The 26,042-nt window shown below is 42.7% G+C and overlaps 1 protein-coding gene across 1 annotated transcript in view; it reads left to right on the plus strand.

The window, feature by feature from the left end:
* Positions 1-26,042, plus strand: part of SLC6A3 (solute carrier family 6 member 3) — a 532,713-nt gene that overhangs the window by 488,259 nt on the left and 18,412 nt on the right. Inside the window, exons 10-13 of the mRNA XM_069219760.1 lie at positions 819-947; positions 2,019-2,118; positions 2,798-2,898; positions 7,951-8,118. Coding sequence (XP_069075861.1) covers positions 819-947; positions 2,019-2,118; positions 2,798-2,898; positions 7,951-8,118 — 498 coding nt within the window. The remainder of the gene's footprint in view (positions 1-818; positions 948-2,018; positions 2,119-2,797; positions 2,899-7,950; positions 8,119-26,042) is intronic.

Below are 26,042 nucleotides of genomic sequence, written 5' to 3' on the forward strand. Positions count from 1 at the left end.
TGAGTCACATTTGGTTGCCAAAAAGGCCTAACAGGTGTAGAGTTAGTCTGGCAAAAAACAGGTCTACGTTCTTTGAAGAGATCACCATTGGGACGCACGTTATGGAAACTGACAATGTTTTCCCCATAAATAACAGGAAATGTACTGCTCCTTAAACTTACTGATTTTAATTTATGCACAGTCCTAATGTGTTCTCCGAAGCAGTAACAAGTGCTTTTCTGACTCAGAAAACACCCTAGTGTAGTGTTCTTCATACTGTGATATGAAGCAGACAAAGTGTGACATTTTGTGTCTAACAAAATCTTAATCGACATGCTGTACATACTAGTACAATGGGTATTGCTGTCAAATTGATCTAATACTTTTGGACACAAATTCAAATCACACCTAAAGCAGCAGATAAGAAAAATTGAACATAACAACGTGTAGATTTGATAAAACTGTTCTGCCCCAACTCTGGAGTATGTTTCGCCATTGTAACATACTTATGTAGAAACCTCGTTGCAGAAAGATTAAAGCTGTCAATGCCAATGTTAGAGTGCCATCATTTTGTGGCACTACTTTTGAATGTGGGTTGTATTATATGATCTGCACCACATACTTGGAGCTTGTGATCTTGTGGAATTTTTTAATCATATTTAATCTTGCTAATATGATGCTTAGCTTTTAAGCTACAGAAGCATTTATAATGTTCAGCTTTTTTTATTTTTTTTATCGGTAAGCACAGTATTTTCCTTCTCATCATAAAACTGTGTCTGGGTTTTTAGTATTTCAATCAGGGGTCTGTATTTGTGATTCTTTATTACTTTTTATTTTAGATGGGCGGAATGGAATCGGTCATCACTGGTATGATTGACGAGTTCAAATTCCTGCACAGACACCGAGAGCTGTTCACCTTGTTCGTCGTTGTGTCTACGTTCCTGATCTCGCTCTTCTGTGTAACCAACGTAGGCCATTAAAATTTCCCTCGGAAGATCTTGAAACCCTGGAAGACTGTGTTTGTTATAGTGATGTTTTAAAATGCTAGATGTTGTCTTGTGAGTTTAAAAGGTTTAGATAGTAGGATGTCCTTGAACTCTACTTACTTTTCCTGTGATTGTATTGCAGCTACGTTGGATTTCTGTCAATGTACCAAGAGTCGAGTCTATTAGTTTGAGAATCCTAAAAAGAGGATTTTTCATCTTTCAAACAAAAAGAAAAAGTTACATTATTGTAACTGTATAGATCGAAGATAATTTCGAGTTTTGGGTTTGAAAGTAAGAGCATTTGCCACACAACGTTTTTAAGAGGAATTTGGGCTGATCCCATGATCTGCTTAAATGAAGAGGAAATAAGATTTTTTCATCTAAACATATTTATATAATTAATTCCGTAGTGCGTAGATGAAGATTGCAGATGAATCCATGAAATTTCGTGGAACTGCTTCCCTTCCTCTGACCATGCATGAAAACAAGGTGGAACACAGTCAACGAACCTCCCAAGAACCACAAACGGTTTCTGTGGCTCGCCTGTGAAGGGAATTTGGTTGTCTTTATGTTTTGAGAAAAAGGGTGATTTTAGCCCACTACTAATTTTGTTCCTATTCTCTACCTATGCACAGAAGCAAAAGGGGGACAAACATCATTCTGTGCAGCAACTGCGGGGTCTACAACATATGCACTAACATGGTAACTCTGTAAAATAGTGCATGTGCTGCAGATTATGCAATTTCTTCCAAAATGGGTGCTCCGGCACCAAACAGGACCATGATGCGACAACTGTTTTAACATGCTTTTAATGATTCCATTGCTTCTAAATTTAAAGGGTTACTTGCATTTGTATGCAGCACTGCAGTAAATGTTATTGTGACAAAAACAAAGCTCACGATAGGTTGTTCTTGCAACACAGCAGTAAAAGCTATAAAGAGAAAAGCAAATGTTTGCCAATGATGATTGATGCAATAGTACAGTATACGCAATAAAGAGAAACTCAAACCTTCACAACTGGATATTCATAACAACTCTGTCCTTTTTTTCTAGGGTGGGATTTATGTCTTCACTCTGCTCGACCACTTTGCTGCTGGCACATCTATCCTCTTTGGCGTGCTCATTGAAGCCATAGGTGTGGCATGGTTTTATGGTGAGAAATCTAGCTTTTTCTTCTAATAGCAAGATTATGCTAATTTCAGGTGCAATATGGGGCATACTTATATAAATTGTGCCCTAAACACAACCATACTAAAAAGAAGAGCACGAGAGAAAGCTAACCTATCATGAGCAAGGGCTCTTGCATACTTCTCTCTCTCAACCAGTTACAAAGTAATTCAACATACTGAACGCCGAACCCCAATCTTGTATACCATATACAGTATTTTACAAAGTTAAGCCTAAAAAACACAAATCTTGGTTGAATGTGTTCTGAAGAAAACATTTTGTGCTTTCCAAAATGAAAATGTGAGGGATACTATATGATTCTGAAAGAAACAAGAGAGTACAACTCACTAACGCTATCACTGCTTTGGGCACTTTGCGTTTGTTAACATGCCAGTGAGTAAACAAAAGCCCCTATATCCCCCATGGTGCACAGGCCCCTGAGCTCCAGGAGGCCCCCTTCAGCACAGTATCCTGGCCAGAGAGCCCCTGAGTGAGTCTGGAAGGGGGTTCCTACATGTACTTTGCAGGGGGCCCCCTTATGTTTTGTTATGTCACAAACATGCATGGACTGTAGTAGAAATTTTGTATCACCCTCATTTTGTTATGTGTGTGTACTTTTACGTTTTTGGCCAACCAGACCCCTGCTTCTATTTTATTTCTTTTAGGAGTTGGACGTTTCAGTGATGACATTGAACAAATGATTGGACATCGGCCTGGCTTGTACTGGAGGCTTTGCTGGAAATTTGTCAGCCCTTGTTTTCTGCTGGTAAAAAACATAAGAAAACAGTACCAACAAGTTATACATTTGCATTATTAGAAACAAAAGTATTTGTTTTTCAAAAAAGACTTACAGATGTTGACATAGCGGGTATTCAGGGCCTGAGTGGGCACTAAAAATAGACACAATAAAAATGTTAGAACTGCCTCACTCTCTTCTCTCTCTCCTATCTTCACTGCTCTCTCTTTCCTCTTTCTCTCATAAAGCACCCAAAAATGACTGCTGGGACGTAATAAAGACCCCTTCAGCCCCAGTGGTGCAGCGGGACCCCAAACCCTCCAGGAGGTCCCCAATCCTTTAATGGGGCCGCATCAGCCCAAGACCAATCAATCAGCGGCAATGGTGGAGGAGGGTCGCCACGCTGGCTCAGAGCCAGCAGCAGAAATATAAAATGATATTTAACTATTTTTTTATTTTTCTGTTGCTGGCTGAGCCAGCCTATGCAGGGAGGGGTGGGGCTGGGCCATGGGAGGGGGAAGGAGGGAGTGAGTTTATTATTGTTTATTATTATTAAACCGGTCTGCGTGCTTCTTTCCATCCTGTGCGCTTAACCCACGCTGCCCCCTCCCCACCACTTTCATTTTGTGTCAGCCGCCGTTGCAATCAGTGTCTGTGAAATATTGTAGGAGACTCTGGGGCCTCTCATCACACTCTGCATGGGGCCCCATCATTTTGCGTTACAGTTCGGACGTGGTGGTAATCCAACGACTGAAAATCAGTTTGGTATTAATTAAGAACCACTTTCGGTGCATATATTTAATTTATACTGTTCCTAGCTGTTTCAAGTGGTAACACATTCTTCTAAGGTTTGAGTTAAAAGGCAAATGCTGGTCATGCTTAGGGATCCGTTAGTGTGTGGAAAAGGGTAGTTTCAGTTTGATAACAAGTTTTGGAAACTCATCAGAAAATAAAACAAGCATTTTCAATGCAACGGGTCTCGCATTTGCTCGAGTTAGAGCTATTAGCATTGTAAAGTTAAAAAAACGCAGCACGATTGCACTATGTAAAATGCATCGCACTCGCGTTGCGTGGAAAATAAACAGATGAAGTAGTCCGGACACCATGCTGAAAACATCCAGCCTCGTATGTTTTTAGTAGTTTACCAGTGCTGTGCAGATGGGCTAAACACTGGAAAATGCATGAGGTATGCATGCCTTTCACAAATGAAAACAAGCGGATTTTAAAAGGCAGGCCCTCAAACCAATGTAAGTGACTGACGTGACATGGGCATGGTTGGAAGTCCAAAGAGAGATTACAGAATGGGACGGAGCGCTTTGCACTCACCCATAAAAAGATACATGTAAACTTTCCATTAGAAAGTGAGTTGAGGCCGTTCTTGGAATAGTAGAGGATCCTAAAACCAAAGTCTCCCTTGCTAATTAAGTCAGAAAATATTTATGGGATGAAATATAAGATAGACTTTCCAGTTACACAAATGAGCCAGCTGGCCTTGGAATAAATAGACAATAAACAGAGAGAGAGAGAGGTGTGGGGATTTGTTGTGAAATGAAATATGGGCTGCTCAATTCTGGACATTCCTGTGATGAGGCAATTGATCAACTACATGTCTACAGTCATCTCTGTTCTTCGCTTTACAACAAGCACTGGCAAAAGAAGTAGGTCAGATCTTGGCAAACTGATGGTTAACTTGGTTTTTACTTTAAATTATAAGCACATGCCTTACAAATTAATAGAAAAACAAAAAAAAACACGTTTATACCTGCAATAAACATTCCAATTAATAAATAACCATCACATATAACTTTAATAGATCTTTTCAAGTGCTTCCGGACAAGTACGTGAACCTGGCCTAGAAACATTTTAAAAACATTTTAATGCATGTCATGGAAAAATAATTTAAATGGTGCAAAAAGAAGTTACCATTTGCCATGTATTACTGTAAGATAAAGACATAGTTTAAAAGTTTAAACACACCAGGACAAGTAGACACATAGATAAAAGTATAAAGGATGAAAACAATCTTCAGAAACTTAAAGTGTTGCTCCACCAATCCTGCCAGTTCTATTTTTTTTCAGATTTACACATATGGTGAGGAAAAGGCTATTATTCACAGTGTATGATGGCCAATGGCTAAAATGGGCTGACCGAATGCCACATGCTGCAAGCTGTGTCTGATTTCAAAATGTGAATGGCAGTTGAACAGACCAGTGGATGAGCAGGATGCTACACCCCTCACGCGTTAGAAGCCCCAGCAGACAGTGGCTTCTGTGCTTTGAAAAAAATATATATACAGTATATATGTGTGCATATAAATATATATATATATATTTGTATATTATATATATATTTTTATATAAACATGAGGCTGGTAGGACAACAAAAGTTATGTTATTATTCTTAGTCCAGACCTACAAATTCTGTCAAGCTGTTGATCAGAACTGTCAGACGTAGTACGGCTCATTCTTGTCTGCTTTTAAAATGTCTTAAATAGCAGAATATTGGCCATTTCTAATATTCATAAAACATAAGAGATTGCCAAGAAGGAGCTTTCCCTCACCCAGGAATCCTTTCGTAAACAAAATATTCTTTATACCAACATTTGGATCTGGGATTTCCAAACTTGACATCAAGACTTTGCTCATTGCAGGTCTTCATTCTCCAACATTAAAAAAAGAAAAAATATAACATATTAAGCATAACTGAGAGGAATCAGTGGCAGAACCAAGTCACCAAGCTGTTCTCCAAAGGCTACCTGTCTTATTTGTAGCCCTTTTATTCAGCAAATATGTTTGTGGATATCTCAGCTAAAACACAAAACATTTCATATTAGCAATACATGTGGTATATTTTTTGTGCTGGTTTCATGATCCGTTTCCTTCATATTTGCTCGGGTGGAAAAATTCTTCATGTAATGTGCGTGCAGTTCTATTCGCTCATAGGTGCTCATAGTGGTCTACAGTGATTGCACACACCTTCGTAAGGTTAGTGATGGCTACCTCTCGCTACTCGCAACCAGTCCCCAGGGAAGGAATTATAGGAAATAGAGTAAATTTGACTGAAATTAATGTCACTCATAGCTTTCTCTGACCAAAACAACATGCACTCTAGCGGCAGATGTTTGACTTCAGTTTTTCCGTCCTCTATACCTATGATAGAGCATAAGCGCAGACCCTGTCAACACATGTACTACTACAACTGTTACTACTACTAATAATAATAATAACAATAATAATAATGTTACTTATTAGCATGAAACCACACCACCAATGAAGTCACATGGTAAGTGAGACAACCTTCAAGGAATAGCCTCCACTGGAAGAGTGATCTTCCTCTGGAGAGTGAGTACATCACTCAAAGTTCTGTTTCTAACCTCCATCAGTGACTAGTAGTAAGTATGGAGCACCCAGTGTTTGCATATGGGAATTCCTTTTCAAATTGTCTACTTTGATCAAACTTTATAACACTATCAATGACAGTTTTCTGAACGCATTCAGTCTATCCAGTGCCTATTTCACTTCCTGCCCCTTCTGTTCCAAAGTAAACACTTCAGATGGTGCCTCAGTCAGATTCTCTTCAATCCGAACATCACGAGTTGACAGCCTCTCCCCCACCCCACTTCACTCTCTACTGCCTTAACTGCAGCTTCGATGTTGGACCTTTATGACAAATCTGTATGCATAGCTTTTATTCTCTATAGGGATATTCCGTCTTCCTTCCTCTGATCTGTTTCTTAAAGCACATCTAATGACAGATCCCACAGGGCTCGTTTGTGTGCAGAGGACTTGAGTTTGAAAATTTCATCTTTCAATATTTTTTACTCCACCATCTTGTCATTCGTCTCTAATACCGTGGTTCTGCAAAAAACAGGTTCACCATCGATGTTCGTGTCATGAGGCTCACAACAGTGCAACAAGCTCTGCAAGCTACACTCCTTGGCAATCCTTTTATGTGCACAATCACACACCATGAACATCTGTGGAGTCCAGCTGTGGTTTCACCATGGCACCACATATCATCATTTCAAACATTTTCTTCCACAGGTGAAAAAAACAATTACAGCACCTCCAAAGACCTCAGGCTCAGTGGAGGTTAGGGCAACCACAGCAGATTCTGCTGTATTGTGTGTGTGTATCCACACTGTCCCACTGGCTGGGCCTTGGTAGGTGCACTCACCTCCATACAGACAAACATAGCCACACCTTCCAACATTAGGCAGCTTCACAGCAGCTCCACAGGTTTAATTCTTTGCAACACTCCACTTAGCCAGACACCTTTCACCCCAGCATAAGAATCAGTTATGGAACCTTTTACGACCTCAGCCAACAGCAAAGCCCAATACATACAATTAAGCTACTCAATTGTGCATGCAGGGGATTAATCTCCTACTGTCTGAGCAATTGGAGGACAGAAGAATCACCTAGATGTGATCATTTAGTGCCTCAACGTCCTACTTTAGGCACCTTCACTTTTTCCTCAAGTTTAATCAGCTGCAATTCACTAGGTAAAACTGTGGGGAGAGAGAAGGTTGGTGCATGGTAAGGACAATGTATCTTAGAATTCTGATACCTACGCAAACGGGTTTGTGCAAGACTTGAGTTTACCATTCCCATTGGAATCAGGACCTTCATGTTCTACATGACTTACGCAGAAACTAAAAATACACGATCAGAAAAATGTATTGTTTTGATGTGTGTCTGACAGGAAGTGGCACCATGATCTCCTGCATTGAGAAATTCCTCTAGATAGGCCTGTAATGCCAGTACTATAAAGGATAAAAAAGTGTGTTGAGTTTACATGGTATAAATGGATGACCATAAATTGGGATAGTTATGGATGGATGAAGATCACATAATCCCTAAGGCTACCTGACCAGATACGATAATCTATTTGCTCCATGAATATGTCACCCACAATAGGGAATTTACAGCATTAGCTCTTCTGAGTATGGAGAGGGTTAAAACATCAGTGGCGAGAAGCCTTAATTATTTGTCATGAATGAAATTTGTATATGTGTGGACAGTCCAATAAATCTGGTTAAATAGAATGACCTAATCTATTACTTCTTCAATTTGTTTCTAGTTTGTAGTGGTGGTCAGCATTGTTACATTTAATCCACCGAATTATGGAAGTTATATTTTTCCGGAATGGGCAAACGTCGTAGGCTGGATTATTGCCATCTCCTCCATGGCAATGGTACCCATTTATGCCACCTACAAATTCTGCCGCCTACCAGGATCCTTCCGAGAGGTATGTCTTATGATACAAGATCTGTAAATGTTTTGATTTCAGAGGTCACACACATGCTACTGCATTGGATTTGTAGCTGATTGATATGGTTTATTACTCTCTTTGGAAATTATGGGTCTGATTTAGAAAGTTGTTGTAGTAATGTGCGAGTGCACAGACAGATGAAATAGTACTGTGATGTGAATGCAGAACAAAATGTCCTTTGACATTTGTCAGAAACTATGCAGCACTTATATGACATCACTGTATATTAATGTCCGCTCACATCTTTTCTTATGCTGTGGTGAGCAATACCTGAAAGGTTCTCCAGTGTTGGTCCAAGCCCTTTTGATATACACATATAAAATACTCAGAAAAGCTTTGGGCCAGCCCTCTTCATCCACTAGTCTGTTGTGCCATTCACATTTGTTTTCTTCCCTCTCCAGTATACAGCATGGGGCAGTGGGGCAGTGCCCCTATCCATTGGCTAACTTGATTGTAAGACATGACATTCTGCTCTTTGACAAGGAGCACATGCATACACAAATTAGGTCCTTTCAGTGTCAGGGATTACTATGACAATGTGCGCTTTTTGAGACAAAAGTATTGTGTTGTCTTTTAATTGGTGAAGGCTTGGCAGCTCCCCCAGAACTACGGTTTTACAAGAACCATGACAAAACAAAACAAGTATTGAAACAGCCAAATGGTTGGCAGCCAATGCCAGTCCTGTTGGTTTTGCCAATGCTCTTGTTAATGTATGACCCTGGGTGGTAAAGCATGAAATTGGTATTTTAGACTCTTAACTTTGTTGAAGCAATATTGACCTGTTCACTTGTTGATTATTAAAATAGCCTATGTAGGTGAGGTAAATATGTTTACCTATTATAAAACCTACTTAAAACCCTTGCGCCTCTACTTTGTCAACAAAATACCTATAATACAAACTGTAATGGTTGGAAGGGGGAGACATCAGTAATGCATTAGCTACTGACTTTAGTCAAGGAAATAAAACACTGTTCACGCGTGGTATGGGTGTAAAACTTTGAATTGTTTAATCAATTTCGAAACACTTAAAACTATACCTTAAAAACCCACTATTTGATTTACTCATCCTCTAATATCTACAGTTTCCAATGGTTACTTCAAGAGTCTTGCTCCTCTTTTTTGCTCAAAATCCTGAGACTTCTGTGCACGTTACACTTCTCCTCTATTATGGTATACATTTTATATGCTCCTTTACATGGGGGAATCTTCATGCTGATTATTACTGTATTCTTATCACATTATGTCTTGTTATCTACAGACCCTCCTAAGTTAACCCATTGGGCCTTATTACAACCTTGGCAACAGGATACTCCTTCATAAATGTGAAGGATATCCCGCCCGCTCTTTTACAAGTTCCATAGGATATAATGGAACTTGTAATACAGAAGACAGGATATCCATCACACTTGTGATGGAGTATCCTAACCGCCAAGGTCTTAATTAGGCCCATTGTATTTGCATTGCATATTGACCTCTTTAAGTAAAGCGCTCTGACACTCCTTATGGTCTGATCCATGCTTTAGAAAATTGTCAAGTAAATAAATAAATATAACACAAATTAAATCATTTGCTTGACCGTATTGGTACAATTTAAATTCATACCCAACATTTAAATAAGCTTTTGACAAAGATGTACCCCAGTTTTCTGATATCTTCCTTTATAACAAATAAATCCTTGCTTTGAGTGTACATCAGATCCGATCACCACGTTGGAGAAACCTATGTTACAAATGTATGCTTAATGCAGACAAGAGCATCAATATCAAAATATTGCAAAGTCATTGTGTATATGTTGTGCTTCAAATAGCATTTTCTTTATAAAGATATTATTTTTTATGTTTTCAAGTAGATGCACAATAGTGTGAATAACTCAATGAAAGGGCATACTTAATTGACATCACAATAAGAAAAAAAAAAGAAAAAAATTCTAGTAAATTCGGACTGTAAAGATGTACATCAGAAAGACAGATATGGACTCCAGTTGCAGTGATTCTTTTAGATGTCTTTAATCTCAAGTTCTGGTGAATACCGGCACAACCACCTTGCAGCATTTGGTCTATCTGTCTCCCGGCACTCATTCAACACCTACGGTCTCCTGTAGCTCTAGCATTCTAATTCTCAGAACCATTCTAATTCTTACACTCAGCAACAAATTAAATACTGAAATATTTCACGGTATCCTTACCCCTTATATTAGTTTATTATCCTTCTAGTGAACATAGGAGACAGTCTTTCCATCTCTCAGTCTTCACACTCTTCCATAGTAGTGAGCTATCATTGTCCCTTGTTTTGCATGGGGACTCCTCTGCTAGCTGTGCATTCCTAACCCTGTTCCCATGTATATGAAAATCTGTCCCAGGCAAGCAGTTGTCCTTCACTCACAGTCCACCCAGTGATTCTCCAAGCATTCTTGTTTTTTTCATTCACTTGTCATCTTTCTGCATGCCCTCTAACATATTGGCTTGTTAGCTTTTGCTACTCCAACATCTACATCCTCAGAGCAGTTTGGTGTCAGGTTGTTTGATCATTTCTGCACCATCATGGGTACTCAGCTACACTTTGGTTAACTTGTCACCGCCTCTAGTGGGCTGCATGTGATTCTCCCTTACTAACGTCCTTTCTGTCATGTCTCTCTCCCATCCCCTTCCGGCAGGGCCTTAGTTATTATTGCATCTATTGCTGTATGTCATTTGACTGAGGCAGTTCTCATTATGGCAAACTTGTCTCGCTGTTTCACCAGGCTTGAGGCTTGCAGATGGAAATGATCTCTAGTAAGCCCTGTTTTGGGTTTTGGCAGAGATTCCCTGCAACCATGTTATAGGGTGAAATTTGAATAGAACCTGAGTCCAACAACAGTATATAAATGGGAACGATAATAACACATGCAGAAATCCATCATAGTTTTTAGGGCTGCATTGAGAACTTGATGGGCATCCTAGGTAAATTCTGCAATTTGACAAGAATTTAATACGTTCTGTGTAAGAAATGAAACTGGACTAGCTTAAACCTGGAATGCTGGATATTTCACTTGAGGATTTGACCTTTTCCTATGTTTGGCGTTATGGACGCTAGGAAGTCATCATCCCATCGTTCTGTAGCCTTAGTGGATCCACCCTTATCTCCCTGCAATGCTGAAAATGTGTTAGTAACCAACTTACTCCCCACCCAGTTCCCCTCCCAAGCCTCCAAATGTCAAACTAAGCAATAGTGTCAGGGTTTCAGTTATCTCTGACACTTCTGGAAACTCTACCCAAATCTGTCCTATATCAAATGTTATTTGAACTTCCAGTAAGAAATAAGTCACCAGCTATCAAGCAGACGTCATTTCTCTATTGCCTTACCTCTGTGTCTCTTACAAACTGATGAACCCCTATAAGAACAACAACTGCAAGGCAACAGCAAATGGGGCTCATTTTCATACTTTTATTCACTACTCTCTTCCAGACTCTATCTGCCTTATTATGTATGGATACTTTAAGAGGTATACGTTCCCTGACAATCATAAGTAACTCTTGCAAGTTTGTTCATCACTGGTTACCATTAAGAGGCTTTCGCTCACAGGTAGGTGTGTCATCTAGACCACAATCTTAAACTTCAAGGCCATATACTACAGCTCTAGGTCTGGCAAACCTAGTCCACTCTCCTTCAAGGAACTCTTCCTGATGTCTAGTTCAACACTGCCGTTTTTTGCTCTCCATACCAATTGACTCAGTAGGTGCCCCAGCTCCTTAAACAAGTGTGCTGGCACCAAATCAATATCTCCCTGCAGAGATTATGAAGAGTACAGCAGGAGGACCATTTTGGCTGCTAACACTCATAAAAGACAGGGCAGAGTATAACAAAAAGGCCACAGGTATCCTCAAGCCCTGTACAATTCACCCCATTCTGGCCTTACATTATGCTCTTATGTTGTGTGCACCACTCGCATGACTAAACTTAAATGTGAATCAGGTCCCACTGAATTTCCAATTCAGGAAGTCTCCCTTTATCTAGTAACTTAAATCTCCCAAGGGGAATACTGTACTCTTTGCATAATTCACATGTAGCTGCAATATCTCTGAAAAACAGTCTACACATGCACAACAAGTGGGACTAACACCACTGCTTCATATAACTATAGCAAGATGTAATCTTCATACATCAAGACCTCATGTGTGGTGTCCCACACCCACATGCATTGTTCTCACAAAGCTAACTCTAGAAAACACTTCTATGGTTCCATCTCTAATGCAGATAGGAGCAGGACAGAGGGTAGCCCTGCCTAGTTCCCCTCTCTATGTACCAGCTATCAGATTTCACTTGACAAGACTTCACTCTGGCTCTGGGATCAGAGTGTATAAATTTAATCCAGCCTAAAAATACATGGCCACACCCCATGATGTCCAGTACACACAGCATGTAGGGTGAGTCAAGTGTTTCAAAGGCTATTTTTCTATTTGGAATAGCTAGGTCATAAGAATGTTCCACCCCTTTCCTGGCTGTGCAAGGCACTTGTAGGCCTTTGCAGGATTATCAGTTTACTCCTATGTTTGTGCACAACCACATTGCTCTGTATGTGTCAATGCTTGCACAACCCTAAGAAACATGTAACCTAAGATTTTGTTCTGCACTTACTGTGTTGGTCTCATTACTATGTTCGATACTCTTATCAAAGTCTAGAGCTTCCCAATGACAAGCATGTCCTGAAATAGTCTAATCAGTTTGTACACTAAAACTGGGGTTATAGTCTGATATCAGCCTAACGGGAAACCATCTGCCCCTTGGGTCCTTCCCTTCTGTATTATGTACACTGCCACCATAATACTTTCTTTGGATAGGACAGGCTAGCAGTAAAAACTGGTCATCGATTGAACACAGTAATCCAATGCCCTCCATTGTATTTTCCGTAATACCCTCCTTTTGCTGTCTGGCTGCCTGTAAAAGTGAGGTAGCTAGTCTTGCAAGATTTCATTTATTTCAGTCTTTGAGTCTGTTACTTCCCCTCTCTGTCCTGCAAGCTCCAATATTGCAATACAAACGTGTTCCCCTTCAAAAGCCAGGCAAGCAATTGCCTCATTTTATTCACTTCTCTAAACCTCTTCTGCTGATATATTATGTTGGTGTTTCTAGTCATGAGTGTCTCTGGATTTTTTGTTGAGTGTAATTTTCACTTGCCTCACCTCATTGCTAGCTGATTCTTTTTCCTAAGATTTTAAGTTCCCCATATATCTTGTAAAGTTCACTTTGGAGGTATAGTTAGTCTCATAATTCTTGGTTGACTTCAGTGTCCGACTGAGAACACGCAATAGTTTATTTGTGGATCAGTTTGACTTTAGAACACAGTGAGTTTGGACAGGAATGCCCCTGTATGTTAAAGGACGTGTGTCATTGCCTTTTGTGACCCAATTGTGAGTGAATCTGGTATCCTGAATTTATTTTGACCCCTAAACACACAAACATCTGACTGTGTGCTGCATGTCTAAGCCTGAAATCGGAAATGAAGCCAGGAGACTGGCTCAGAGAGAATGAGGGTTGCCAAAAGTGTACCTGTAGTGAATCCTAGTTTGTTTTAATGGGATAGCAGGAGTTAGCTTAGCCATAGGCTTGTAAACTCATGCCCCCGTCACCTAGTGACTTTTAACCTACTTAGCTTGCTCTGTCTTAGCTCCTTTAATTATTTATTTCCTCTAAGATGGCTGCCTTGTTTATTGTTAAGCCACTTGTTATGAGTTTATTATCAGTGTCACTGACCAAGGCGTCAAGATCAAGCGCGAAAGACAAACAAACAGTAGGTGTTCACACTTAGGGATTTTCCCTCTCTATACTTTCGAGGGATTGTTGATATTAATTGCCGTCCCAAGCATGCCTGTTATCTATTGTTTTAGAATACACCTACGTCAGGAGACCTTGTAGATCTGTATAAATACATCACACTTTAGACAGATAATCAGAGGGATTCCGACCAGAGGGCATCACCACCATCGCTGATACCGATGCTGCAGTCATCTTGACGCTGACCCAGTCTTCGTGTCCCTGCGGAGTCTGAGATAGAGACCTCATTCCAAGGTAACGAGGGTTGGGGGCTCCTCTCATGGCACGGCTTTGGCAGATTAGGTTTAACAAACTCAGCTCTCCTTTAGGTAGGAGGTTAGGCATATTCTCATTAGGGTATTAGGGCATATTCCATCTTATATATACATATATATATTTCTTTCATATATTGCAAAATGGTGGGGGTCTTCATAACAATGACTCTCTTCTTCACAATCCTGTTGCTTGGTATATTCATTATCCTAATCATTGCAGTTCATGCAACTTATCGCAAATTGCAGTTATGTTAAATAAAGACTATTATAACTTCACTGCATCTGTGTTATTGCCTTTTGTTTGTATGAGACATAATATATCTGTGAGAAAAGGGTAATTTCCGTTTAACCACGACAACCCTGAGATATCTTACTTTGAGTCCATGCGTTAGCGACTGCCACAAATCACCTTTTACTATTGTGTTTCTGGTGAGGTACTGCCAGTGAGCCGGTAAGGTTTGGACAACAGTTGCAACTAGTTGTGGGAAAAGACTTAGGGGGTCATTCCGACCCTGGCGGTCCATGACCGCCAGGGCCGGGGACCGCGGAAGCAACGCCAACAGGCTGGCGGTGCTTCCTGGGCTATTCTGACCGCGGCGGTAAAGCCGCGGTCAGAAAAGGGGAACCGGCGGTTTTTCCGCCGGTTTTCCCCTGGGCCAGGGAATCCTCCATGGCGGTGCTGCTTGCAGCGCCGCCATGGGGATTCCGACCCCCTTCCCGCCACCCTGTTTCTGGCGGTTCTTACCGCCAGGAACAGGATGGTGGGAACGGGTGTCGTGGGGCCCCTGGGGGCCCCTGCATGCCCATGCCACAGGCACAGGCATGGGCAGTGCAGGGGCCCCCTAACAGGGACACAAAGATTTTCACTGTCTGCTTAGCAGACAGTGAAAATCGTGACGGGTGCCACTGCAACCTTTTGGCGGTCGCCCGCCGGCCCAGCGGGAAAGTTGGAATGGCCGCCGCAGTCTTTTGACCGCGGGCGGTCATTCGGCGGTGACCGCATTGCGGGAGGCGACCGCCGCCCGCCGCGGTCAGAATGACCGCCTTAGTCACCTACAAACAAAAGTACTGTCATCCTGAGACCAGCAGCCTTGCTCAGGGCAAGAGTCCAAACTATGACATGGCACCACCAATGATGGTGTTTAGGCACTAATTTACGGATACCCTGACTATCACTGTCTCACAGACAACGGGTACACTAAGTACCATTATACGGAGACGTCCATGGTCTTTGGGAGAATCCTCCTCAGCTAAACAGGTAACACCTAACTAAGCTGAAGGTTGTTCGAGCTGGAACTCATAAAAAGGAAAGATTTCCCCTATTTGGTGTTCCGTTTCCTAAACAACTATGGCTGATACCGTAGACATTCCTGCGAATGGTAGACATGCACTCACACAACATTTATTAGCGCATGGCCTTACAGAAGAGGGCGGGGATGTTACTTTGATTATAGAAGCAACTGAAGCATACCAAACAGAGACTTTTTACTGTTGGGTCACCTTTCCTGAGGCTGACCAAAGAACACATACATTTCACACATATGAAATTGCGAACGTACCTGTAAGATACGAAGCTTACCAGTATCATGAAATATCGCTTACATATCAAGAGCATCAGAACTGGTTTGAAGGCGCCCTACCAAATGTACTACGACGAGTGAGGCTAGGTCCTTTGGGTAATGAGGGACCTACATGGCCTATGTTTGCCACATATACACCTCACCCAAGCATACAGAATATGCCGATCGCAGATTTACGATTATTATATAATGAATTAGTGGCCTTATATAGACGATTGGTTCAATTCATAATGCGAACGTTGAACGCAACACCAGCGAATCCAGCAGCGCCAGTAGCTGGTGGTTATCAATTGGCTACTGGGATTAATCCACAAACAGTGCATACTATTATGGGTAAAGTGCCCACGGAACGGTAGAAAATACCGTTCTGGATAGCCCAGAAAACTAATCAGCTGGAAGCTGTGTTTCCCCATACGGGACCACAGGAAAAACATAGACTGCTCACGATGTGCTTGCCGTTTGGGATGGTTCCCTCAGTGGATGACTGCGCCACATGGGGTACAGTCTTCGCTGCCGTGTATACTACCACACATGGTACCCCGACACTTGCCAATTTACCGGAAGTGCTAAAACAAATACAAAATGAATATGGGGCTGCACCGGCCCTGGATCTGGGAATGAAATTGATGCGTAACTTTGACGCCGTCTCCTCAATAATACTAAGTAATATTAAAGGGGAAGCGGTGGCACTGGCAATACGCCAGCGTCTCCGGAAAACTCCAAATATGGAAAAGGAGAGACAGCTGCCGAAAATAATTTCCGATACCTATACTAGTATAGGACGAGATAGTTTGGGAGCCAAACCCAAAAAATTGGAATTACCAAGTACCACCCATAAGGAAGGTACAAAGCAGGCACAAGAGGGCTCTAAAAAGCGCTGGGACAAACAAAAAGATTTCAAAGACAGGAGAATTAAGAGAGCTGATTCTCCACACCCGGAGTGCTCCGAAAGGAGGTATAATCTCAGAAATAGGGAGAACATTAGAACTCCAGACAGATATACTGATTCACGTCCCTCTCGTTCCTTTCAGGACGCACTGGATAAACGTAGCGAGAGAGGGGGCCGTCAACATCGACGTCCGAAATACGTGAAAGAGAAGAAAGACTCACCACAGTCTACCATTAAAAAAGAAGAAAAGACTCCTCAGCAAAAGCCGCAGTTTAAAAAGAAGAAGGTGGCAGCACTGAAAGTTAAAAATGCCAGTAGTATTGAGAACACTGTTGAGGAACAAGAAGTGGGCTGTGACTCTGTTGGACAGAGCGGCAGAGGTCACGATATGTCGCCAGAGTCTGAAAGATGATCTGGACGCGACAGCAACTAGCGATTACATCACGGTTGAGACAGCGGATGGCTGCGTTCTCCCACCCGATCAGGTTTTTGATTTAACAATTCAGATAGAGGGAGACGTGGAACGCATTATTAGTGTAATATTTTGGGATGAACTTACTAGTGATATCCTGTTGGCCGAGAGAGACTGGCCACCTGAACATGTCCGCAAGCTCCCACATGGGGAAGATGTAATTTTGCCTTCTTTTTCCGATCTTGTTCGAGAAGCAGATAAAAAAGCCTATGCTGCTGAATGGGCTTTAGCGCAGGCACCTGCACTATACCGTAATCATGTAGGGTGGGACAAGGACTCTCCTTGTCATGTTATTCCCGTTAGGTCTACATCCCACCCGCAGCCACAATACCCTGTTAAACATGAAGCGAAAGCTCCGGTGACGGAGGTACTCTCACAACTTGAGTACCAGGGAGTGCTTGAGCCCTGTACATCGGCAATGAATAATCCATTATTTCCCGTTGCAAAACCAGATCATTCTTATAGAATAGTGGTTGATTATAGAGACTTGAATAGTCATACACGCACATATGCTATACAAAATTCGCACAGCACAGCACTGATAAACAATATAGTGCGTAAAAAATATAAAACTACATTGGATATATCCAATGGGTTTTTCTGCCAGAATTTAGCACATGAAAGTAGGGACCTAAGTGCATTTTCATTTGGCTCTCAAAAACGCTTTTGTCGTTTACCTCAAGGCTATGAAATTAGCCCAGGACTGTTTTCAGCCCGTGTGACATCAATTTTGCACGAGCTTGATTCCGATGCATTGTCCTATGTGGATGATATCTATCTCACTGACAACGCCCTCAACATTCATCTTGCGAGGGTCGATCGGATCATTTTGGGACTTGCAGACCTCGGTTATAAATTTAATTTTAAGAAAAGCAAGATAGCCTTTCCTAGTGTATTGTTCCTGGGATATGAGCTATCGAACGAGGGGAAGAGCCTGGCCCGCACTTCCTAGAAACGTGTGCTCAATTACAGCCTCCGAACACACTTAAGAAATTACAGTCATTACTAGGTTTCTTCAGTTTTGGCAGAACATACATTCCGGATTATGCAGAACGCATCAAACCACTTTATGATTTGATTCAGCCCAATTTTTCAAGCAGAAGATGGACGATAGAACACACACACATCCTTACGGACATGCAACAGGACATGCTAGAAGCAAAACACTTACACACACGAGGCAATCAGACAAATTTGGTCATCAGAATAATTGCTGGTGCCCTTGGGTTTACCTATGTCACCTTTAATGAGGGTGACACAGTGCTGATAGCATACAAATCACACTTATACTCCAATGCTGAAAAACGTTTTGCACCTGCAGAAAAGATTCTGACAGCAGTTCGGATGGCCGTCATAAAAGAAAGGCCACTTGCCCAGGGGAAACGCATTATTGTTGTATCCCCGGTGCCGGCCTTAGAGGCTGTCACTAAAGCAAGTGTTCCAAACGCTAAGGCATTACATCCACGCTGGATTCAATGGGCAACGTCTCTGACCGTCACTGATGTTGATTATGTATTTGACCCCAGACTTCAGACACAAGAATTTCTCCAGTATGAACAGGAGTACCCCGCTCCTCTTAATATCTTGCCTCTAGACAGTTATAATACTATCATTTATACTGACGGGTCAGCACAACCGGCTGTAGATACTAAACATCAATACTCGGCAGCTTGCGCAGCCGTGTGCGGAGTGATGGAAGATGGAGTTTTCCACCCTCACAATAGCTACACGCAGACCTTAGGGGACTGCACAGCCCAGTTGGCTGAGCTTAAGGCTCTTCTCCTTGCACTCGAACATGCTGAGGCAGGGAGCCAGACTTTGATAGTCTGTGATTCATATTACTGCGTCCAGTCATACAATGAATATCTCAATCATTGGAAACTGAATGGGTTTAGGAATTCTAAAGGGAACACCATTAAACACAAAATGTTGTGGGGGAGGGTGGCTGATCTTAAGGGTAAGCTACAATGTGTCCATGTAGTTCATACATTGGGACACCAACGTGTAGGGATACACGTTGCCGGCAATACATTGGCTGATGAAGCGGCCAAAGCATCAGTAGCTACAGCTTCTGTGGCTGCAGTGACTCGTTCTCGGACGAGGTTGGATAATGAAATACTGATTGCCGTTAAAGCTTCGGCTGCAGGCAAGACCCTTCCGAAGGGTTACCCTACAAACTATACTTACCATATCAGTGCACAGAATGTTGCTTATACAACAATTCCTGGGGTTGGGGATCGAGTGATCCCCAATGAAGACCAGAGATTAGAGCTGATTACAGCCGCTCATGAGGGTGTCGCTTCTGCACATGCTGGTATACAGGCCACAATAACAATTCTACAACAACGATACTGGTGGCCTGGTCTATGCAGACAAACTAAACAGTATGTCCTTTGCTGTGACATTTGTCAGCAGATTAAGGGCTCTAATGTCAAACGCCCTCTGCAGACATCCCTCCTAGTGTCAGACAAACCACTCCAGTGTGTGTACCTAGACCATTGTGGTCCCTTACAGCCTGATGGTGCATACAAATACATTTTAGTGGCTGTGGATTCCTGTTCTAGATTCCTGTGGGTATGGCCACAGCGGTCGGCTGATACCCAGACTGTTATAAAAGATTTGCTGATCTTTATCTGTACATATGCGGTTGCAGCATTCCATTCGGACCAGGGCCCTGCATTTGGCTCTAAGGCATTCAGGGACACCATGGGGACGATGGGTGTTGAACTCCATTACTCCTCACCATACCATCCCGAGGGAAATTCCGTCTTGGAGAGGTGGAATCGTGATCTAAAGCAATCCTTAACAGCTCGAGTATTAGGTTCAGGCCGCAGTTGGTTACACCACCTATATGGGGTCCAGAGAGCACTGAATAATCTGCCAAGACGGTCCTTGGGGGGAAGGTCTCCATATGAGGTTCTCTTTGGGATACCTATGTATGTCCCCGATCTTGATGCCCCTGGTATGGTGGCAGAAGAAACACCATTTGACATAAAAGAACGTCTCACTGTTTTACAGGAGCTTCAACAATTTTGTGATGATAAATCATCTGCAAGTGCTGCCACTTTAGGAATAAGGGAATTGGTGAAAACTTCGACTGGCTGAATTCCTAACGCTGGGGATCTGTTTCGTGAGAAGATCGCTGTGAAAAAAGAGTTCGGTCCATCATACAGAGCACCTGTACCGGTCTTGGGAATAAAAGGCACCAGGACTGTCATCTCACCACCATTGTCCGGTTCTAAATCGAATAGATTCATCTCCATTGATGACATCAAATTACACCATGTGGCCGATTCTTCATAGTAGACCAGGAGGTCCCTTGGGTGGTTCCCGATCCCCTCTCACTACCCAACAGGACATCCATCTACATAGTAGGATGAACATCACTGCTACTGACTATGCAACTATGTCAACTGCTGTTCCAGACACTTCCTCGACCATGGGGAGGGCGGAAAATGAACTTTTGTTGGTTCCAGTCACATCTTCGGTGACCACCCCGCTTCAAGATTTGGCTGTATTTTATACAAACACTTCCACGGCTAATGACGTTGTCTATCAAGAACCTCCACGAGTAGTTCAAAATTCAGCGGGTCCTGTGTTTGCAGAGACTTCCTCTGGCTATTTCGTAGACATTGATGGTTTTTCTTCGGATTCATCCTCAACTGTGACTAACGAACTTTCAAAGACTAGTAAGCTGTATCGATGGCTTAAAAATAACTATTTGATCTACCCATGGAACTATCTATGGTTCTGTTTGACATTTATTGCATTATTTTTATGGATTGGTTTTGTGACTGTTTTCTTTTTGCTGATTAATGGTCACTATATTCCTGATCGCTCCTCTGTGGAGTCTGTTGATGAAATTTTAACACCACATCATTCTTCCCATAAGGCCCGACGAGATTTGTCCCCTGTAAATATCACAGCTATACCAATTGCTGATGGGATTGTGTGGGACAAAGTTCCATTTGATATATATGGGCCTACGGAAATTATTCAAATACCATACGTGTTCAAAATTTCGATGTCTGATGTTATTAGACCTAATGTTGTCTCTGATGATTGGGATGTCCAAACAGTTGATTACATGCTAGCTGAAATGAAGGACTATTCCACTTTTGGAAGTGATGATGTATACCTTTATACAATGAATTATGGGGAAATGTTCTGCTATAACAATTGGGGACATCATTACCTACACTGTGCAACTAGATATAGGCCTCTCTTGAACTATACACAATGGGAACACTGTTCAACACCACAGGTGGGGAGTCCAAAGTATTACAGTGATAAATGTACATACTTTTCTGGGCATGATACAAAGAAAGCAGAGTCGTACTATTTTAAAATAACTCCGGCACAAATTAGAAAACTTTTGCTAACAGATGCGAAATTGATTTATTCAGATCACTTTATTTCCCGGCTCTCGATTGAGGGATACGAATATTGGAAAGAGACTATAGACTTTAAAAGTGTATGGGGGACACAAGATTGGCAGATACAGGGTAGGGTGGCTTTGTTTCGAGCATGCCTGATTCCTGTGCAAAGGATTTTCTTAAATGACACTATTGAGCAGACATCCTGTCTGGGGTTAGCAAAAATGAATGAGCTGAACACGCCCAGTATCCCTACTCCGACTAAATTTAAAGATTGGCAACACTTTCTTAATGTCTCATAAGACAAGCTAGATGCAGTGGTTAAGGCTGGTACCTATAATTCTTCACTTTCCCGTCCTGGCGGGTGGTTGGTATGTGCCACCGACACTGATGAGTGTCAAAAGCGTTTCTTGAACTCTTCAGAGGGTTTTTCCATTTACAGGCCTGACCCTCGCTTTCTATCAGGTCAACATACAGGTATAATTACAACATACAGTGTGGGTAAGCTGTGCCAGCAATGGGTGCAGACAAACACGTTGACAGCGGTTAAAAAACACGTGACCACTCTTTCTGACAGTATAGACTTGCAGGATTTCCTGTTAGGTCCTAAGAAACAACGCTCTAAATGTTTTTTATATGCTATGTACAATGAAATTTGGAAACTTTCCCAGATTGAGGCTGCTGCACGTTTAAGGCAACTAGATAAGGAGAATTTGGAAAAAACATTAGCTGTTGTAGACAATGGCATGAACACGCTGTCCAACAGGATTTATTCACTATCAAATATAGTGTTGTCTGCTATTGATATCACTCAGACTGACTTCTCCCGGTTATATCATGGGCAAACACAGCTGCGTTCCATCATGCAGCTGGGTTGGACATTACAGACACTGAAAAATGGCCACATTCCCTGGAGGTACATTAATGGGAGTGAACTATTCACTGCTTTAAATTTTTTCAGGGAACAAGAGACAATGGCTAAAAGGGAGGCTCGTTTCACCCTGCTTCAAGTAGAGAAATTAGATAAGTTGCCCTTCACCGTAGCAGAGAGTCCTTCAACTATCTGGCTCTTGCGCGGCATCATTAATTTACCGATTTCGACCTTTCGTTTCTCGAGCTGCCTGAAACATCTTGCAGTGGGACGATATGAGCAGCTAGGAGATAGCTTTCTTAAGGAAGAGTGGGAGTTGCCCTTTGACTATAGATGTCTGAATGGTGAACAGGAGGTCTTTCTTAGCGGAAGTGAATGTGAGACTGCTGTTCGTCATTCTATGATATGCAAACAGGTGTCTCTTCACGGTCTTTGCAATGCGGGGGTCGCGAATTTGGCCTGTTTTCTGAAGGGTACTCCCGTCCCCTTGATTCGTCCAGTGTTTCATGTACTTTCCAATGGAAGTTATGTTCTACTGAACGATGAAAGCTGCTGCGGCTTGCGACCTGGAATTGCCTACGCAATCTCAGTCACGAAGGTCGTTACGTGTTGTGGACATGTTTTGTTTTCCCCCACACGAGAGATAAAAGTATCTGAAATGTGGCCCCACATAGATACAATTAATATGAACTATGACAAGTTGAGTAGACTAAAGGTGCTATTGTTTAAAAAACAGGTCGCCTTGACATTCGCAAAAGAGACGTATGCTCTCCAGATTGCGAGATCATCAGCCGAGATAAAATCCCTTTTAAATACCGATTTCCCAAAACACTTTGGAGAGTTGGTATCCAGAATAGTCAATGCTTCAAGCACCACTGGGATTATTCATTTCTTTAAGGCTGTCGGGTCTGGTTTCATGTCCATCTTTCAGACTATCTTTGGAGTCATCCCATCGGCCATCCATTCTCTCTTTTCAAGTGTGTTTGGTGGCTTTCCAAATATTTTGGCTTTGATTGGCGGACTACTACTGCTATTTCTTCTGATTTGCGGTGGTTGTTTCTTTCCAGCAACGCAGAGCAATGGAGCCGCTGCTGCCAACTCCACTGTGCCGTGAGCGCATGGTTCGGATCTTCGGTACACCTTTGCTGGTGGAACTGGAGCTTGACTGGTCGTTGTAATTCTGGCCACTTCTCTGGTGTGTACAACCGGTCTTTCGCTGCATATGGTGTCTCTTTGAGCATCTGCCTATGGTCTGTCTTGCTGTTGCACCGACATCTCCTGTGGACCACGTACTGCTGATGTCCCCGATGAGGGTTCATACACGGTCATGCCCCTTGAGACTAAGGTTGCTCCGCGAGGCCACCCATGAACCTTCCGTTATAAGATCTAACATGGATGAGGACACTGCAGCAAGTATGGATGCACCGGTGAATATGGCTCACTTCTGCTCTGTGGATCCGTTTGTCCGCCCAGCACTAGACTTCACTCCGGACGATGTTGACTCATTTTTGAGGTCCTTGACTGGTGACTTCGATGACATTCTTCAAGATCCTGCGTATAACACATAATTTGATGAATTTGTTTACCATTCCCGATTCCAAATTATGCAATTATAATGAAAGTTTGCTGTACTTGTCATGGTTGATATTAACATCTCTGTATGTGTTTTTAGACAGCCTTCTTTTAAAGTGTTTTCACACATAGCGATTTTTTGCTATTAGCTTCTTTTATTGGCTTGTTTTGCCTTTGGCTTTTTAGTTCAGTAGCAGCTTTTTTAGCATTTTGGGTTCCTGTACCTTCATCATACCTGTTACGGCAATGGGGAGGGTGTAGTGAATCCTAGTTTGTTTTAATGGGATAGCCGGAGTTAGCTTAGCCATAGGCTTGTAAACTTGTGCCCCCGTCACCTAGTGACTTTTAACCTACTTAGCTTGCTCTGTCTTAGCTCCTTTAATTATTTATTTCCTCTAAGATGGCTGCCTTGTTTATAGTTAAGCCACTTGTTATGAGTTTATTATCAGTGTCACTGCGCCAAGGCGTCAAGATCAAGCGCGAAAGACAAACAAACAGTAGGTGTTCACACTTAGGGATTTTCCCTCTCTATACTTTCGAGGGATTGTTGATATTAATTGCCGCCCCAAGCATGCCTGTTATCTATTGTTTTAGAATACACCTACGTCAGGAGACCTTGTAGATCTGTATAAATACATCACACTTTAGACAGATAATCAGAGGGATTCCGACCAGAGGGCATCGCCACCATCGCTGATACCGATGCTGCAGTCATCTTGATGCTGACCCAGTCTTCGTGTCCCTGCGGAGTCTGAGATAGAGACCTCATTCCAAGGTAACGAGGATTGGGGCCTCCGCTCATGGACACGGCTTTGGCAGATTAGGTTTAACAAACCCATCTCTCCTTTAGGTAGGAGGTTAGGCATATTCTCATTAGGGTATTAGGGCATATATATACATATATATATTTCTTTCATATATTGCAAAATGGTGGGGGTCTTCATAACAATGACTCTCTTCTTCACAATACTGTTGCTTGGTATATTCATTATCCTAATCATTGCAGTTCATGCAACTTATCGCAAATTGCAGTTATGTTAAATAAAAACTATTATAACTTCACTGCATCTGTGTTATTGCCTTTTGTTTGTATGAGACATAATATATCTGTGAGAAAAGGGTAATTTCCGTTTAACCACGACAACCCTGAGATATCTTACTTTGAGTCCATGCGTTAGCGACTGCCACAAATCACCTTTTACTATTGTGTTTCTGGTGAGGTACTGCTAGTGAGCCAGTAAGGTTTGGACAACAGTTGCAACTAGTTGTGGGAAAAGACTTATGGGGTCATTCTGACCTTGGCGGTCCATGACCGCCATGGCGGAGGGCGGCGGAAGCACCGCCAACAGGCTGGCGGTGCTTCCTGGGCGATTCTGACCGCGGCGGTAAAGCCGCGGTCAGAAAAGGGGAGCCGGCGGTTTCCCGCCGGTTTCCCGCTGGCCCAGGGAATCCGCCATGGCGGCGCTGCTTGCAGCACCGCCAAGGGGATTCCGACTGCCTTCCCACCAGCCTGTTTCTGGCGGTGTCCACTGCCAGAACCAGGATGGCGGGAACGGGTGCCATGGGGCCCCTGGGGGCCCCTGCACTGCCCATGCCGCTGGCATGGGCAGTGCAGGGGCCCCCTAACAGGGCCCCACAAAGATTTTCACTGTCTGCTGTGCAGACAGTGAAAATCGCGACGGGTGCCACTGCACCCGTCGCACCCCTTCAACTCCGCCGGCTCCATTCCGAGCCGGCTTCATTGTTGAAGGGGTTGTCCCGCTGGGCCGGCCGGCGGTCTTCTGGCGGTCGCCCGCCGGCCCAGCGGGAAAGCCGGAATGGCCGCCGCGGTCTTTCGGCGGGAACTGCTTGGCGGGCGGGGACCGCCGACCGCCTTAGTCACCTACAAACGAAAGTACTGTCATCGTGAGACCAGCAGTCTTGCTCAGAGCAAGAGTCCAAACTACGACATACCCTTTGGTGGGTATGAGACTACCACCTACATCCTTGGCCATGTACAGTGAGTGGTAGTGGCAGCATACCCTGTATTTAGTGATCAGAAATTGAACGTGCCTTTTTACCTGTTCAGTGATAGA

The sequence above is a fragment of the Pleurodeles waltl genome, chromosome 2_2, assembly GCF_031143425.1.
Source record: "Pleurodeles waltl isolate 20211129_DDA chromosome 2_2, aPleWal1.hap1.20221129, whole genome shotgun sequence".
Lineage (NCBI taxonomy): Eukaryota > Metazoa > Chordata > Amphibia > Caudata > Salamandridae > Pleurodeles > Pleurodeles waltl.